The 19,114-nt window shown below is 41.4% G+C and overlaps 1 protein-coding gene across 4 annotated transcripts in view; it reads right to left on the reverse strand.

Moving 5' to 3' along the window:
- Nucleotides 1–19,114, reverse strand: part of LRCH1 (leucine rich repeats and calponin homology domain containing 1) — a 194,882-nt gene that overhangs the window by 46,712 nt on the left and 129,056 nt on the right. For all 4 annotated transcript variants that reach the window (XM_045977953.1, XM_045977952.1, XM_045977954.1 and 1 more), the window contains exons 4-11: nt 17,110–17,215; nt 12,758–12,894; nt 11,882–12,009; nt 10,475–10,538; nt 7,492–7,597; nt 5,105–5,232; nt 2,541–2,608; nt 195–281 (exon numbers count right to left, since the gene is read on the reverse strand). In XM_045977953.1, coding sequence (XP_045833909.1) covers nt 195–281; nt 2,541–2,608; nt 5,105–5,232; nt 7,492–7,597; nt 10,475–10,538; nt 11,882–12,009; nt 12,758–12,894; nt 17,110–17,215 — 824 coding nt within the window. The remainder of the gene's footprint in view (nt 1–194; nt 282–2,540; nt 2,609–5,104; nt 5,233–7,491; nt 7,598–10,474; nt 10,539–11,881; nt 12,010–12,757; nt 12,895–17,109; nt 17,216–19,114) is intronic.

The raw sequence follows: 19,114 nt of genomic DNA on the forward strand, positions 1-19,114 counted from the left end.
AAATTTCATTTAGGAGTAGCAAAAGGGGGAAATGGTCACAATCACTCCAGAACCGTGACTCTTCTATTTATGGATCTTGTGAGAACTCTTTTTTTGGTGGTTAGACTGAGCTCAAATGGTGTGAGATAACATATTCAATAAATTAGCACGCATTATTGACACATGAAGCCTGGCCCCAGGAAAGATGCCCATACCTGTTGGGATCTTGCAGCAAATCTACTGCTTCTCTCAGCTGTTCAATCATTGCTATATTCATGTCCTGGTCTTTGGACGAATTTACTCTGCAGCATGAACCGAGAGAATAAGAACAAAAAGGATTACTGGAACGTGGCTATTGTCCAATTCTTCAGAACAAATGTATAAAAAGCAAACTCACATATAAAAATGATTTTGACCAGCTCAACGTGATAAGGAACACGTGTCATCCCCCTGTGGAGTGGACTGCCAGAAGGTAGCGGAGGTGGAGCTCCTGAGTGGGGGAAGCCCAGCTCTACTATAATCCAGCAGGTCACACAAAGTCTCAACACCACGGGCCTGCCTCTGCTCCAAAATAAAACCAAGGCAATGGTCCCACTGGGTGGTTCTCACACTGAGCTTTCCCCAGGAGTGGGGGGGATGCACGGGGTACCCAGCTGCAGCAAGTCTGCACCACTTCTGGGTCTTCCAGCTCCGGAGCAACCAGTGTGCCCGGTTTTGTTGCTTTCATACAATATGGGACTTCACTGGGGGATAGTTGTTCTCAGTGAGGGTTTTTTATGCAGCAAAATCATCTGTGGCACTTAAAAAAAAAAAAATGCCAAGCTGGATACTGGAGCTTGGCTTTTTTTTTTTTTAAGATTTTATTTTATTTATTTTGACAGAGAGAGAGAGATCACAAGTAAGCAGAGAAGCAGGCAGAGAGAGAGAGGAGGAAGCAGGCTCCCCGCGGAGCAGAGAGCCCGATGTGGGGCTCGATCCCAGGACCCTGAGATTATGACCTGAGCCGAAGGCAGCGGCTTAATCCACTGAGCCACCCAGGCGCCCCTGGGGCTTGGCTTTTTACTAAGCTCTATAGACAGCACTGAGAACAACAGAGGTAATATTTTGAATGGGGTTTCCAAAGCTTTATGCACCGCTGGCCCTTGAAAGACACAGGTGTGAATTCCATGGGTCCACTTAGACATTTTTTTTTTCAATTAATATTGGAAAATTTTTTAGAGATTTGTAACAATTTGAAAAAATCACAGATGAACTACATAGCCTAGAACTACTGAGAAAGGGAAAAATTAGTTATTATTCTAAGAATACAATATAAAATACATATAAGAATATGTCAATCAACTGTTTATGTTATTGGTAAGTCTTCTGGTCAACAGATTATTAGTAGTTTAGTTTCAGGGAGGATTGAAAATTAGATGCAGACTTTTGATTGCACCCAACCCCTGCATTTTTCAAGGGTCAGCTATAGTTTAAAAAAACACCCTCCCTATAAAATCTCTTTCCCCATAATCCTATGATTCTGTAATCAAACTAGTCCTCTTTGACATTATAGCAATATATTCAAAGAATAGTTGGTAATACTGGACAGTGATTTGAAAGGAACTTAGCAGTGTTTTTAAAAGTCAGGAGAGATTTGATGATGGTTACTGCTTTCCACTACAGAACGTGAGCCAATGTGTTCCTGATTGGAGAAACTTTTCAACAGTATAGTAAATCCTCACTAAGTGGAAATCTCTCCCAAGGTATAAAGGAGGATCCAGGCCTACATGCCAGATCATGGAAAACAAAATCCTGGGAACCAAAAACCTACTGTATGCCACATGGTTCAAGCTCAATTCCCCTGGAAATCATTCATCGTCTGATAGATGACTCATGCCCTCCCCTGTAAAGCTGTCCAAGTAAAATCCTCAGATGCAATAGAGTTGGAGGGATATCCATCTGATGTGAGATTTCTTGGGTTCAATCCCACCCTCTGTGACCTTGGGGCAGTCTCTCTGTGTCTCAGTTTTGTCCCATGTGAAATGGGGGATAATGATAGAACTTATAGGATTGTTGTAAAGATGACATGAGTTACTACCTGTGAAGTATTTAGGACAGTGCCTAGCACAGAGTATTTAATAAATGCTAGCTATTACAACTATTAGACATGGGACCAAGACACGAGAGGTATATGGTTTTCTCAGACCTTGAATCTGAAGACAGTTCAAGGTAGAGGGTGACGGGGACTATACAGTGCTCTTGGTCCAGTGGTTGGTTTCTTCAGGCAAATGGAAGTAAGCTAGAATCTCCAGCATAGGAAATTTATCTAATTTCCTGAATCACATTCTATCCACAGCCTCTGGTCAGATAAAACTCCATGCCAAGGAAGAGGTCTAGCCTTCCACTGTGACAATAAGCATCTGACAGAGAAAAACTTGCAACTTATCGATATAACATTGGGTGAGACTATCAGCTTGCCCAAAGAAAAGGAGACCAAAATTCTATCATTTTACAGGGCTGCCTTCAGCTTGAACCATGAACTTTACAGGACAGTGGCTCATAACCAGGGCCTGGGTACTCACATTCCCTCAGACTGCCAGTGCGTGTCCTCTTCTATCCGGAGCAGTTCTTCACAGTCCTCAGCCCTATCCTGTGGACAGAACATACAGGTCTTCTCAGAGCCAATGGCTGTCAAGAGTCAACAGTCAAACCCTGCCTTCATCCATGTTCACAGTAGCATTATTCTCAACAGCCAAAAGTGGGAAACAATCCAAGGGTCCATCTATAGATGAAAGGATAAGCAAAATGTGGTCTATACATAAAACAGAATGTCACCCAGTCTTCCACAGGAAGGAAGTTCTAACACATGCCATAACGATGGTGAACCCGCAAGACATCCCGCTTAGTGAAGTCAGTCGGTCACCAGAAGCCAAAGACTGTAAGACTCCAGTTCTATGAGCTGCCTACAGGGGTCCCTCATAGAGACAGAAAGCAGAATGGGGGCTACCAGGGGTGAGGGGAGGAGGGAATGGGAAATTAAAGTTGAACAGTACAGTGTTTTTGTTTGACAAGATGAAAAGGGTTCTGGAGATGGACGGTGGTGATTGTTGCACAACAATGTGAATGTACTCACCACAGAACTGCACACTTCAATACGGCAAGATGGTAAATTTTACATTACATGTATTTTACCATAATTAAAAATAAAATAAAAACAAAAACAAAAACAAAAAAAACCCTGACCCAGGACCACAGCACCTGTTAACTTAGAGTCAGAAATGTAAAGCTTAATTCTATTTCCTATTGCCCTCTTTAGCACCTCTGGGCATTCAGATGCCTCTGTTAGTTGGGCTCGTTGGTCACATGAGAAAGCGCCTTCTACTTTTTGTGAGAGGAGGGGAGTGTGTGTGCGTGCACACATGTGTGTATTCTTGGGGGAAAAGAAAGTGCAAAATACTGAACAGAAAATGCCTCAAATTGTATCTAATAGTTTCATGTGTACCGCACCCAGATTTCACTGAAATGTCTCCCCCCCCACCCCCCGCCACACACACACCGTTATTATTCCAAATAGATGTGATGGGCTTAGTTAGCACAATGTGTCTCTCTGCTAAGACTTCCATGTGCTTCTGTCCACTGTCAGCTCTGACACAGAGAGCCCTGCTGCCGTAACTCAGCCTACAGCCAGCAAAGGAGCCACCCCTGAATGGTGGTACATTCCTTGGGCAAGGAAGGAACAAGAGACAGACACAAGGACTGACACGCTGTTAACTAACTCAGACCCAGCCCATCCTCTAGATGTATCATTGAGAAGAGTCTTCTTCTGAGGAAGTAGCTAGCACTGGATGCCAGTCTCTGGCTTAAAAAACACTCAGGCTTTTCTTTATTAATTATAGATAAAGTACATAGTAAAATAAACACAGAAATTCCCGCATCACTATCCAAATAACAGTGAGATTCGTGGGTGAAAATATACTACCAGAAATGAGCAAAAGAACATGTTCTAATCTCTCTTTGTTGGATTTCAACTACAGAAGCCATGTGTATTTCCTTCTAATTCTCAATGTCATAATAAAAGAATAGCAGTAATATAAAACACCAATTTTTTTCAATATGCAAAATAGGACTAATGGATTTCTTTTGCTAAGTTACAGGGTTATACAGTTCATTCTCATTATTTGTGGGTTCCATTTTTATGAATTTACCTACTCACTAAAATTTATTTGTGAATGAATCAATAAATCAATACTTGCGGGGATCCTGCAGAGCAGTGAAAACCTTGGGTCCGCAATGGGCATGTGTTCCGAGATGAGGCACAACAAAGCAATGCTCTGTCCTCTTACTGACCCAGGCTAGCAGCCATCCCAGCACCAACCTCAGGAAACAAGGACAAGCACCGAGGGATCTCACCCCTGCTTTACCACAGTAAGCATGGGATCATCATCTCTCATGAGTCTCAGTGAAAATGAATTTTATCCAATTACCCTTGTGATTCCTGGGGGCCACATTCCGAGCCAGAAGGACTGGCAGAAATACACCAATCATGTCTCAAAGTGGAACCTTCACTACCAGTGTTAGTACAAGGCTGGAGTTCTTCTACTCTCTGTGTCACCACTGCGACGAAAGGTCACCGGAGAATGCAGTGACTTCATCCAACCTTTCAACACCTCAGTGCAAGGATGAGAGCTCAGGAGTAAGTGTCCTCAGAGTGACCTTCCCAGAAAGAGAAGACATCCGTTTCTAGATTTTAAAAGTCTCCACTTTTTTCTCTATACTACGGACATACTCCCAAGAAAAGCATTCACCTAGAATACAGGGAAAAGAAAGTGAAATTGTCTGTTTTAGCTTTTGGTGATGGTAATGCTGACCCATCTGCTAACTTGTCATGCACTGAGAGGTGGAAAGCTAAGTGATCACTGAATATAAAGGAAATCAGACGCATTTACAGACACACACGAGACGTATCACAGCGACCAGCTCCTAACGTCAGGAAATAGACACCCCGTGATTTGAGAAGATATTTTAGAAACCCAAGGAAACTGGCAGTAAGCTGACATTTAAGGTGATGGATTGGTAACTTTGAACTTAAATGCAAAGGCACCAAACAGAAGAAAATTTTTTAAAAATTAGCAGATTTTCAACTTGCCTTAATATAGGTTATAAATTCCGAACGGAGAACATCTGTTCCATCAGTAAATTGGTCTCTTTCTTCTCCTGAGTTGTCATTGTCACCCAAAAGGGAAGGCTCTGGTTGAAATTCCTGATGAAAGTCCCCTATTAGGAAAACAGAGAGAAAGACAAAAAGATGGTTTCATGAAGAGATGAGCAAAGCACAGACGACCCTCCTATACCATCAGACTACTTTCAGTCATTGCTCTTGCTTCTTCTGGAGGTTTTATGAATGACCCAACTTGTCTCTTCCCTGAAGAGTGGGGTGAAAAGATGAATGAAGATAAAGAGAAAAACAAATAGAAGGCTCCCTCCACCCCCATGGCAAACTGGAAAGTCTAGGCCTCTCTACAGCTCCATCCCTTAAAGAAATGAAATCTCATAACTTTCTTAAGAAACAGAGGAGGGGGGGCGCCTGGGTGGCTCAGTGGGTTAAACCGCTGCCTTCGGCTCAGGTCATGATCTCAGGGTCTTGGGATCGAGTCCCGCATCGGGCTTTCTGCTCGGCAGCGAGCCTGCTTCTCTCTCTCTCTCTCTCTCTGCCTGCCTCTCTGTCTACTTGTGATCTCTCGCTGTCAAATAAATAAAAATAAAATAAAATCTTTAAAAAAAAAAAAAAAAAAGAAAGAAACAGAGGAGGGGCGCCTGGGTGGCTCAGTGGGTTAAAGCCTCTGCCTTTGGCTCAGGTCATGATCCCAGGGTCCTGGGATCAAGCCCCGCATCGGGCTCTCTGCTTGGCAGGGAGCCTGCTTCCTCCTCTCTCTCTCTCTCTGCCTGCCTCTCTCCCTACTTGTGATCTCTATCTGTCAAATAAACAAATAAAATCTTAAAAAAAAAAAAAAAAGAAAAAGAAACAGAGGAAAACAAGTTTGAAAGAGGCAAAAAAAAAAAAAAAAAGTTTGAATAAGGCAAAAGGAACACCAAGCAGATCTCTTCTCCATGATCTGCAAATTGAAAAGAAGTGAGTAGGGCTCCCTTTAAGGACTCCTACCCAGAATACCCCCTTCTAGAACAGGGAGAAAAAACCTCACTGGTGACAAATTACGTATTTCTTTTATTTTAAAAATTTGCCTGATACTACCTCATAGACCATATCATGTTACATAGCTTATCCAAGTTAATAATACGGCAATTATGTTTTTGCATAGAGTATACAGTAACTTTTGGAGGGGATAATATATGGTTCCAATCAAAACCTCAGATACATGTAAATGCTAAACTTAAAAACCTGAAGGTAGAAAGTGAAAGCAAACACTAGACATTGATTTGGTTCACATGGCTCTCCCATCACTAATGAGAGCATTTTCAAAGATTTAGGGAGAAAATCTGCATATTAACCTAGTTCTATACTGTTCATATATCATGAAGTCATCTCTGCCACAAATCATTAAACACTAAATTTTAGTATTTTCTATAAAAGTCATTGAATAAACAAGAGCAGTAAAAAAAAAGAAATACTGCCCTAATATAATCAAATGAGGGCTCTCCAAGATATGAAATACATTGCTAGGATTTTCAAGGTATATAGGCCATAAAGTACTTAGTGATCACTATGTGATTATTAGAGTACCACAGAATTTGACAGCTACTGAAGATCTTACATATTAATTAATCTAATCACCTCACTTATAGGTAAGAGAACTAAGGTCATTTGTCTTGTCCAAAGTCAAGTGGATTCCTCGGCACACATCTCAACTACATTTCCCATCTTCATGTGTAACAGATGTGGCCATGTATTCAGGCCTACCTTGTAAGTGATGGGCACTTCTAGGCTTAATCCACTAAAAACCTCCTGTGAGCAAGCCTCCGTGCTTGGCCAGCTTCTGCCTTAAAACAGGACTTGGAAATTTTGGAAATCTTGTGTTTCAGATGGTGGAGTCACAACATGAAAGCAGTCTGGGCCTTTGAATCATTGCTTGGAGGGGATTTGCCTTTCAATCATGAACTCCCATGTAGACTCGATTTGTACTGTGTTAAGTCAACGAGATTCGGGATTTTATGTGCACAACCACTGGTGTTTCCTAATATATCTATACGTCAATATGTGCTTTCCAAGAATGGATTTAAAGACTGTTACAAAATCTTCACAATGAGAACCACTCTACTACTCACTAGCTGTGTGATCACTGGCAAGTTAAAGTCTCTGAGCCTTGGTTCCCTCACCTATAAAATGGAGACAATTAGAATATCCACCTCAGAGTTCTGAACTTTAAATGAGGTCACCTTCACAGATTAGCACAGAGCCTGGTGCGCAGGAAACACTCAATAAACTTAAGCTAATACCATGGCCCTATTTGTGTAGATTACAAACAGAGTATTTGAAACTTAAAACAAGCACTTTCTCCCCATCTTTCATTCTCACACCTTTGACGGGGCTGAGGTGATGGCATGAGTCCTCCTTTATGATCTGTTCTTCTTCCATGATATTTGACATTGGCACATTGAGGCTAACAGTGTCTTCATCAGAAGGCTAAAAAGAAACAGTGCACTGCTTCATTCAAGGAACAAGCATTATCAGTGTAGATTAAGAGAATGCTATGCGATTAAAAAAAATACTGTTGATTCTCAAAAACATAGTATTGAGTAAAAAAAACGAGACACAAAGAACCATTCCACTTACATAAATTCAAATACCAGCAAAAACTAATCCGTGCTATCTGAGGTCCGGACACTGACCGCTCTTGGCCTGCGGGGTGGATGTGTGAGTGGGCTTTCTGGGGCGCTGGTAAAGCTCTGTTTCTTGCACTGGCGGCTGGCAATGTGGGTGTGTTCACTTTCACAAAATTCACTGAGCTAACACTCAAGTGTTTCTCTGTGCATATGTTTTGAGCTGAAATTTTGTTAGGTACCTGACGGCATTTCCAATCTAAGAGCAACGGTCGGAGCACTAAGAAGGACTATGTTATCCCTGATGGAACGAAGGAGTAACTAAATACACTATCAGACTAGCCCGAGGACTGGTACTCTGAGACTGCGCGACAACACCAATTTCCCAAAACTGCATTAAGGTTTCATGGTGCTAGTCACAAATAGCAGACAATGATTTATTCACAGGGCATCTTATGAGCAACAGTAAACCCCGGTTTATTTCTCTGTGGAAGACTGAGGAATACAGAGGCCTTTGGGCTGCATCAGATATATAAAAGTGCTGAATGACCATAGGGCTTAAAAGGACATGTGTTCTGCGCAATTTTCAGAATAAGGCTTTGATTTGGTAATCAAAGTGAGTTGTCTCAGGGGTGCTTGTTTCCCACACTAGCTGATGAGGTTTATTCAGATAATCTACGATTCTGTCACGAATGAAATCTGGAGCCTCCTTTATTTTCCTATGTCTCCATATTCATGTTGCTATTTAGTGAGCTTTCCAAATCCCAGGGATCCTGAACCTCCACAGAACGCATTTCAGGGAATCGTGGGCTGCTCCTAATTCTTGAAGCCGTGGCTTTCAGAGTCCGATGTTCGTTTACTTTTGGACACGTGCACAAACTGTTTAGAAACTGACACAAAACAAGTGTGCATTTCATCCATTCAACAGATATTCAGCCGCCAATTTTTTTTTTCATGTTTATCTTGACAAAAATATGTTTTAAACTTCTTGGAGACAAACGCTAAATCAATCAGACAAGGGCAACAGCCAAAGAAAGGGAAAGAGATGTGCTTTCTGAACGCCACAGTGAAACAGAAGTAGGGAGCCAGAGAAACGGACCATAGATGCTAATGGATTTGCCAACGTGAAAATAGAAAGCTATATTGGATAATTCAGGGCCCTTTTCAATTTGTTTTTCAAAAAACAAATTGCTTGGAGGGGTTCTCAGGTAAGAAGGCTACGATGTGAGACCAAAAAAGGCCAAAGGGAAGATGCTGGCACTGACTGTGAATAGAACCCTTTCTGCAGTCCTTCTTTCCACCCTCCTCCCATCTCAAAAGCGTAACAAAATTCCGAAGATAATGCATCTAGTTAAAAGGGCGGGAATAAACCCTTGGCCTCCTTCTAGAATGATATTAGCATCCTACTTGTATTAAGTGAGAACAAAAGGATAATGAAGTTCTTTGTGTGATGTTTTATTAACGAACTTAATTATCCTTAAAAAACAGATAAAGGATAAAGCAGAGTCTGTTTTAATTTCATAGAAAATAAGCTTAGGGTGAGTAATTTCTGAAACAATGGGACATTTCAGGGGACTTTGCGAGTTTTAATAAAACTAAGGGGGCTGAATTAAATACAACTTATAAAGCAATGTGTTGAGTAATTTCTCCCCCAGGGAGTCCCAGTAAATTATTCATGTGGCTTCATGAGAGCTATTTCTTTTATTGAAATTGGCCTTCTTTTTCTGCCTATAAGCTCCTTTTGAAATGCTCTGTGTTAGAAAGTTTTTTCTTAAATTTACCTTAAAATCTTTAGGGTATCCTAACTTTAATACACTGCTTTATAAAGCATTTCCTAGGAAATAAATGCAAATATCTTAGCTACATATTAACCCTCGAAGACCTGAAGAGAAGAGAGAAAAAGCATTTTTCCTGGGAGTCACACACAGTACAAATGTGAACTCCTTAAATGGGGTAACTGACTTATTAATTACATCTTCAACGTAGTATAATGTTTCAAAACTCAATAAATTTCCTCAGAAGGGAAGCCATGATGATACATCCATCCCTTGCCCCAGCCATCCCTTCTGGCTCCCCAGTTCAAGAAACTCCATTTAATGGTATATTAGTGAAAGGTTTGGGGGGATCTAATTATAAGCGAGATAAATGCACTAAATGAGCTATTTATAACCACTTCAGGAAGCTCTAGTGTGGGAGGGCTCTGAGCTTACAAGTAACCCAACTTTTATCCAGTTGTCTGAAAAGAGCACAAACGAAAAGTTTCAGGAAAACAAATATTGCTGTAAAAATTATGGCTACTCAAAATGGCATTTCCTGTGGGTAAACTGCTAAAATGCAATGCATATTTGACTCCTTAACATTTACGCATGCAAATAACTTTTTCTCTAAATTATTCTGTCACTTAGAAACAAATGCTTTTATAAAAATGCCTCCTGGGTACTTGCACACCACTCTTCATCATTTCGTATTATGTATGAAGCATTCAAGAACATTCTAGGTAATGTAAGGAGTGTGGTGCAAGGGGGAGGGGATAGGGACATTTACAAAATATTAACTATGCAGCAAAAGCTAAAAACAGCTCCTATTTATATAACGCTTGGAGGGATTTCAAATTGCCTTCACGAACATAATCACACATTCTCACAGATGCATCAACGAATGTCCTTTAACGCAGAGGGGTTTAGGAACAGGCGGATAGATCTATCTCAGAAAGGAAAAAAAAGCTAATCACAAACTTCACCTCTGTGGCAGATAAACGCTTATCTCCATTATCACTTCCAACACCCGAATCCGAATCCTTCTTGCTGGGATAGATGTCATCAGTATGGAATCGATTTAGAAAAAGATTGAAATCACAAAGTTCACAACAAGATACATTAATTTATATTCAAATAATGACTTTTGCTATACAAATTTTATTATTACCATAAGCCAACAAATCAGCCCAATATTAAAGGAGGGCCTAATAATCACATAGTCTTTCTAAACAGAGGACAAGATAAATTCTTTGTGTTTAGGGTCACTCTAAACAAGTAGTCTGTTCTTGAAATGGTTACAAATTTTCTTATCTTATGAATTCTACTGTCTAAAAAAGGAAAAACTGCCTAATTGCTTTTATCTTTTATAAGAGGCTTTTGCCTCTTATGTGGTTACTCTCAATAATTCTGTAAGCTTTTATCCAGTGACTAAACAAATTTGATGTCTATAAAACTAAAATAATGAATACATATTTTAAGTATTATATAAAGGTATCATTAGAGTAGGCTGAGATTCTAAGTCACCATGTTTTTGATTTTTAAAGATTTTATTTATTTATTTGACAGACAGAGATCACAAGTAGGCAGAGAAGCAGGTAGAGAGAAGAGGAAGCAGGCTCCCTGCTGAGCAGAGAGCCCGAATGAATGTGGGCTCCATCCCAGGACTTTGGGATAATGACCTGGGCTGAAGGCAGAAGCTTTAACCCACTGAGCCACCCAGGTGCCTCAAGTCACCATGTTTTTCAGTAGAGAGTTAAGCAAAGGTCTCTTCGGTAAAGACCTCTTAAAACAATGTGTTTCTATACATGTGTCCAGTGTGGGAATTTTGCTCTTTGAAAATTCAAGGCCCAAATTATGCCACAAAAGGCCAAGGGCATGTGAAAGGATTCTAACCCTTCCGTTCCAAAAAGGAAATGGCAAAAACTATGCACACTGCATTTGTAAAAGACAATTATAAAACAAAACCTGCAGTTTTTCTTAACAATGTTCTGGAGGCAGATGAAAAATTAATAATTAAAAAGACATGCCTGAGCTTGATATGGTAGTTTTACCTGGTAAGTCAAAAATACCTGTACTTATAGATCACAGTTATAAGGAGATATACGTGTGCATATAACATACATGTGTATACATACATACACACACACACACACACACACACAGTATTCAGGAAAGACGATTATTGATTAGAATAGGGAAAACAAGATTAGCAAGACGTAGAAAGGTTATCAACAGCACCAATTTCTTCTCTCTTATTCCAAACTGCTAAAACACTAAAACCAATCTGCATTGGTTAAGGAGGCAAAGGAATTTTTGGAGTCACCTACCTGGCGTGCCTTGGTCTAAGCAAATTCTAAACGGGGGCTTTGAGTGACTGCAGTCACACTCACCTGTCTTCCACGTGCTGGTGTAAATGTGGCTTCTCCATCGTGTGGAGATAAAGGGAGTCGGTTGTCTTAATCTGACATGCTTGTATACTCAGATACTTGAATATGTGCACTTTGCCCTTTGTGCAAATCTATGGAGAAATTAATAATACATATTTGTTTTCCAGTGGCGAAACAAAATGTAAACACTAGACCTGTGACTCTGTATATTTTCATTTTTGCATTTTCATTTTAAGTAACACTTCAACAATACACACTAAGTTTGAGAATTTAAATCTCTAAAAATTAAATTTTAATATCCAAAACATATAAGAATTTAGGCAATCATGTCTTCTAGATTCTACTTTGAATAGCAAGCCATCCTAACAGAAATGTATCAAAGTCTAAACAGTGTAAAAACGTAGAGAAGCCAAATCCCTGACAGAGTAACGTTCCAATTCTGGAAGCATTCGATTTGTTCGCACACAGTTTAACAGCTGAACTTGGAACTTCTCTCTAAATAACCAACAATCGTGTGCGAAATGTTTAAACTCCGTTTCTCAGCTCACATGAAAGTGAGGAATATACTACTCCACTGATAAGCCATTCACCCCATGAAGGAGTTTCCAGTGCCTGTCCAAATGCTAACCCACTCAAACCTTTAATTCTAGGATTGCAGTGATCAGAACAGGGAGTCAAACGCTGGAACACGGACTCAACGTTGCAGAAGATACCTTCCTGTGGTCGGATTCACCCAAGGTTTCATCTTTCAGAGGTTGTGATCATGTCCAGACCAATATTAATTCAGCAGAATATCCAAGGCCCAGCTCTGCTGGGAGTTGCCCACGCGCTACTGAGATCGTGCCCCGCGGAGGGAGCAGCTCTGCCGCCATCCCTCACCTGCGCTGGAGGAGACTGCAAAGGGTTGTTCTCAAGCAGTAACACTTGCAGCTGTTTCATCTCTCTAAAACAAATGGGAATCACGAGCACTTTATTGCAGGAAAAGTCAAACTTTACCAAGGGAAGATCTACTAGTTCTAAAGAACAGGGAAAAGAAAAAAGAAAAAAAAAAAAGAAAAAGAACAAATTCAGAAAGCAACAAGATTATGTGGCTAAATTCAAAAATGCATTCTCTGCTTACCAGGAAAAACATCAGTTAGCATGATCAAAGCAAGTTATGTGCCAGAAATATGTGGTATGCGTATAAAATATTTTACTAAAGGGGAGGGGGAAATCTTTCAACGGGAGGGCAATGATTTTAAATTGTTGTGAGTTCTGATAAGAGCTAGAAACACTCTTGACATTTACAATATCTATTGTTTAAAAAGGCCTTTCTTCCAGCAAAACAATCACATAAGCCATACCACGTAGGACATGTTTATGTTTTAACTTCAATTGTGAGCTTATGAACAATGAGCTAATCATAAAATATTCTTATCTAGTCAACGTATCTGGTTACAAGAAATATGTTCATGATTTTTTTAAATTTCACGTTAAGAACTAAATGCTATCTAATTCGGAATGTTGCCGTGGACCCTGTAATCCTGATTTGATGAGGCTCAATTCTACTGCTTTTTCACCGTCTTCTGCAACTCCACAAACAAGACAGAACATTATATTTAGCTTAAAGTCCCCACCCAGTGGCATAGTAAACACTCAGTAATTTCAAGCATTCCAACCGACATTGGCAGCTGCAAGGAACAAAGTCAAATATGTTCCATGGAGCAAAGGGGCTGAGCAACACCAGACATGTAGGGTGACACAGGGCAAAGCGCTAAGATCTGTGCGTCAGACACTCGGGCGGGTTCATGTCAGAAGGGGTCACAGCATGTTTATTACAGGACGTGGGAAAGGATGAAATACAGGGCTTTCGAAGACGCAAGGAGCTCCGAAGCGGAGGACAGGCAGGTGCGATATAAAGGGACTCACAGCAAGAATTCCCATAATTCCTCCCCTCCCCCTCGTATGCCTGAGGGTTGTCACTGGACTCGCTGTGCTACTTCAGGTTCCACAAACAAAGATGCTCTTAGCAACCCGTATCTCTTCTCCTATTCACCTGGCTCTGGGCCTCTGGGTGTGTAAGGGACTTTCCTTGTTTCATGCCTTAGTGAATTACTGCGTATTTAAAAAATGGAGTCAAGCGGACTCAAGTGCTGGAAGAGAGGCCAAAGAGCATCCAATTTGGCAGGTCCCAAGCTCAGCTCTGTGTCAACGGCCCTGAGTAGTTCACTGCCCAAACCCAGTCCCCACCCTCCACCCCCAAGAGCAGGGCAGATGACATGCCCGCTCTCTGCTCCTCTTGGGACGCTGCCTTGATGAAGGCTCTGTGAGCGGCGGCAGGTGAAGGGGAGAAGGAGGAAGGGAACCCGGACGACAGCAGGGAATCAAGAAAATCAAAGGAAAAGGGAAAGTCAAATCCCTCTCACTTCGTAGTTAATTTCTAAAACAGGACTAAGGCTTAGAGGGATTTATATAGGAGAGGAAGATCGCCTTGCGGTAACTCTTAGTGATATTAATCCATCTCTGAGACTGTTAGTTTTATTCACTAAACTTAGGTTTAGTTCATGGCCATCCGTACCAAAATTTAACTGGACTCCGGAGCTTTAGCAAGTCTTTGCCACTAAAAATGAAGACCTTTAAGCAAGACTGAGGGTTAGTTCCTGGCAGTCGTACCAGGAAGAGGAGGAGAGGCAACTTAAATAAGGTAAATAAAGTAAGAATGGTTTTTAGAATGACTATCCCCGTTAATTGCAGTTTGGAACGCAATTACCATCTTAGTTTGGGAAAACGAGAGTCTGGCAGTTTCACAACAAGAATATGGGGTGGGCATGGGGTGGGGGGGGGGGGTGATAATAACTCCAGCCCAGGAATGGTGAAAAGAAACAGGGCAGGAAAAGGGAAAAGAAAAAGAAAATCCAAGGGATCTTCTGTTGCAAAGACGGTCAATGACTGGCTCCTTTAATCTTAATTCTGTCCACTCTGGTCCTAGAAAAAACAAAATATGGTCTCCTCGTTGCAGTATTTATAGGAAAACCACCACAAAATTGATATGGGTAATTAGGCCACAGACTTGTTCTCCCTTCTCAGATTGAAAGCATATGGGGAGGGGTACTCACAGAGGAAAAACAAGTAAATATGGAAAGTCTTTAAATTCACTGCCTGAAAGCACTATCAATGCTCTTTTGTTAATAGAGTTCTCCAGAGTGAAGCAAAAAAGAAACTTGATATTCAGGAAGTTATTTAAAAAAAAAAAAAGAAAGATTTTTCTAGTAAACTGAAGTTTTAGTTTTGAATATATTTTTAAAATATTAAACCTGAGAAAACACAATTATAAAAAGGATAGAAATGGTGTAAATGATCTTTTCAAGAGAAAGGAATGCTCTTAAGGTAAGAGTATAGGGAGTGCTGAGAGAAAAGAAAAACCTCGGTTTGCAGACACACTGTTGACAGGTTTCTAAATATTATAGGCATCGGTGAAATGACTCTACTACATTTTTCCTTTGAAAATGAGAGTTTGATGATCTGTAATGATTTTTCAGTGATTAGCATGAGAGCTACAATTAGAGGCTAGCTTTCTTTAATGTCACAAAAGGTTTAAATGCTTACAAATGTGTAGTTAATAAGCGTTGTTTCCCTTTTGTACTTGCTCAAACCAAGAAAAACCATTTCCATTCAAAATGGGTTAGCCAATGACAGAATGAAAAAAATCAATATTTTCATATTAAATTATCTCAAGTAATAAATTAATACATCCTTGTGCCGAGAGATTCTAATTCTACTTCTTAAAAATGCTGTTCAGTGCAGGAAAGGTGACGGATGGCAGGTAGGCATTCAAACCTCCCATCTATAAAGCACCCTGAATTTTATAAAGTTCTTTCACTTCCGTGAGCTTCATCTGCTTGCCTTCAGGCCAAAGATCAAATGAAAAATAATAAAAGTCAGGCAGTTCTTGACTAGCTGCTGTCATATCACATTAACCAAATGCTTTCGTTCTTGTTTCCAAATATGTGCTTTTGCTCTGAGGTATATTTTTAAATATATATTTGAAACCCAGTATGCCTAGTGGCCCTAAATGAAACGGATGGAAATCAATGCGATCTTTGAAAACGAGAATACGTGTTTGGGAAAGCATTCAATATTTTATGGCTCATCAACTCATTCTGATTCAAGTCTGAACAAGAATCCCCAAAACAGGCAATTCAGATCCACCACCGTCTACAAAGCTGCTAGTCAAGGTTCTGAAGGGTGCACACTTTCTGAAGAAATGCATCTTTTTCTTTGAACTCAGAGACGAAGTATCAGAGCGACATACTGTAGAAGCCCACAAGCACAGGAAAGAGTCTGCCTGAGATTGGCTCTGAGCAGGGAGGTCTTGAGGGGGCAACCAGTCTCACCACTGAGGTTCTGAAGGATCTTTGCTTCTGGCCTTTGGGAGACTCACCAAAACTACCAGTGACATTCGTCCAAGGACCGCTCAGCAGGGCTAGTGCCCTCACCTGAAGCATAGGGGGCGGCTCCCACCAGGGTGACCAGGTGTCAAAAGCCAGAAGTCCTAATAGCTGGGTCTACAAGACCAAGCACATCACCTATAGTGTTAGCTTGATGTTCCAGAACATCACACATCCATACCAAAACAATTCACCCTGCCCCCTGCTATGAGCTGAATCATGTGTCCCCAGTTTTCCTACGTTGTTGGAGTTCTAACTCCCAGGACCTCAGAATGGGACTGTGTCTGGAGATAAGGCCTTCAAAGGAGTCATCAGGTTAAAAGGAGGTAATGTGAGTGGGCCCTAACCCAATACGACTGTTATAAGAAGAGAGGGTTAGGACAGAGACACAGAAGGAGGATGCTGTGAGGACAGAGGGAGAAGCGAGCCATCTGTAAGCCGAGGACAGAAGCCTCAGAAGATACCTCGGTCTTAGATTCCTGCCTCCAGAATTGTGAGAAAATAAATTTCGGATGTTCAAGCCACTCAATCTGTAATACTTTGTTACGTGAGCCCGCGCAAACCAACACGCACACACAGACTTAAACAGGAGAATGATTGCATTGCTGTACTCCTTGAGGAAAATTAAAAGTTGAATATTAACTTTTCTGTTAACAGCATATGAAATTCATATAATTCATATTCATACAATTAATAATTAATATCAGTAGGCATACACAAACATGGCTAGACAAACTACCTTCTTCACATAAGTGAACGAACAAACAAAAAAGAATAAGCATCTCCTGTTTTATTCTTTTTTACCTTGTGGTAAAACTTTCAGGTAATTTCTTCTGACATTCAGTTCCCGTAGAGATTTCAACTGACCTATCTGCTGGGGCAAGGCTGTGATCTCGTTGCAGCTGACATCCTGCACCAAAAGCAAAGGCAGAAATGATAAACACCCTTTTCCCGGAAATCAAACATTTCATGTGAAAGCTTCTTAAGGAATTTACATATGAGCACAACTATTCAAGGACCTTTTTATCTCGGTCAGTACATCCCTGGCCCAGTAAGACTTAGCACAGAATAGAAAAAGAAAGTGTACCATTTTGAACATCCTCTGAGGAGAAAAAAAGAGGTGAAAGGAAGGATGTGTGGAGTATTTGGGGCTATCCTGAGGGCCTCGTGTCTGCTGTGCTCATGGGCTTCAACCTCCTAATTCTCATGACGGACCCATGAGGCAGCATTCACAGCTTAACATTTACAGTCAGAAAAATGAGACTCAGGGAGGTTACGTCCAAGGCAGTCAACACTTAGAACGAATGCCCGCCCACTCTTAAGCCACTATCCCACAGCGCCTTGAAATAGAAGGTTACATATCCTACTTACCAAACACTCACATTTTACAGTGAGAAATGATGACTATTAATGCATCTTTTGGATGCACTATTCATGTAAGATGGAGCTCTTACTGGAAGGCTGGGAACTTGATGGACCTAAAAACCTTTAAGTACATTTTACAGTCAAGACTGTGGGGCATGTGGATGATGTCTTTTTTTATACTGAAATACTAATATCCCACTGATCGTTGATTGGAACCACACCTCTCGACACAGGCAAAATGAAAGTTACGACATTTACAATATGCTTATTCTCTCCCTCCATCCCACTCTTCCTCCTTCTCTGGAAGCTCAGCTCTGTTCTTCCTCCCCTCACCCCAGCTACTCTCCAGTCCAGAGCCACACTCCCTCTCCTGGTACACTATAATGGTCTCTTTGATTGGTTCCTTACCTCGGTCTGCTGCCCAGACCCATCTTTCCCAGAGCTATCAGAGTGTGCATTTCACTATGTCATTTATCAACTCAGACATTTGCAACAGCTCCTGGGAAACCCACCCAACTCCATGGCAGGGCCCAGCAGCCACTGTTCAGGTCTGCTTCTCCAGCACATCCGTCTGAAAGCCTTCCCTTGCATCCTCAAGCCATATCCTTACCAATTGCTGTCGCCAGCGCATGCCCTGGTATTTCACAGTCCCAAACCTGTTCAGGCTCCTCCCTGTCTGGTGTGCCATTTCCCAATATTGTCCTCTTGTCCCTCCTATATCTTCCAAGATTTAATTCAAGGATCACTCCTCTCTGAGACCTCTTACCATCCCCCCCCCCCACCCCTGCCAAACTAACACCCAGGCAGAATGACCACTTTTTCCTCTGTGGCCCTATGCATAATCTATTACTATATTCATATGCTCACACATTTGCGTTCTCTTATGAGCCTGTGAGGTCCTACAGGGAAGATACTGGGTCTTATTCACTCCATCTTCCTGGTGCCAAGCAGAATGCCAGGTATGAAGTAATGGATCAATAAATATTGGATGAAATTTCTAAAGTCCATTTCTGTTGACACTCTCACTCTGCCTCACGGCTGGAACCCCGGGGTGCTCCAACATAAGGCACTGATCCCTTGCAGGTCCTGCTTGAAAGGGCAGAATCACAGATATACTTGGGCTAGGTTTGATCCCATTGAGACTGAGTCTTTAAATTCCCCCACATCACTTCTGAACCTACAACCACCGCCCCCCCCCCCTTCACAAGGCAGCAAAGCAGTTTCACATTCACTCAGAGGAGAACTCACCATGGACCCAATCTCAGCAACCCCAGGGCTCTGTGTAAGAGCAGGACTGTGCAGGACACAGGGGATCACTGGCCTCTTATACCTTCTCATCTGAAAATCCTCAGGTGACCTGTCAATCTGAAAGGCTGCCAACTGAGTTATCAGTTGCCGAAGAGGACTAAAATCACTCCGGCTACTGGGAAGGAAGAAGCCCTCC

Source organism: Meles meles, chromosome 14 (assembly GCF_922984935.1).
Source record: "Meles meles chromosome 14, mMelMel3.1 paternal haplotype, whole genome shotgun sequence".
Lineage (NCBI taxonomy): Eukaryota > Metazoa > Chordata > Mammalia > Carnivora > Mustelidae > Meles > Meles meles.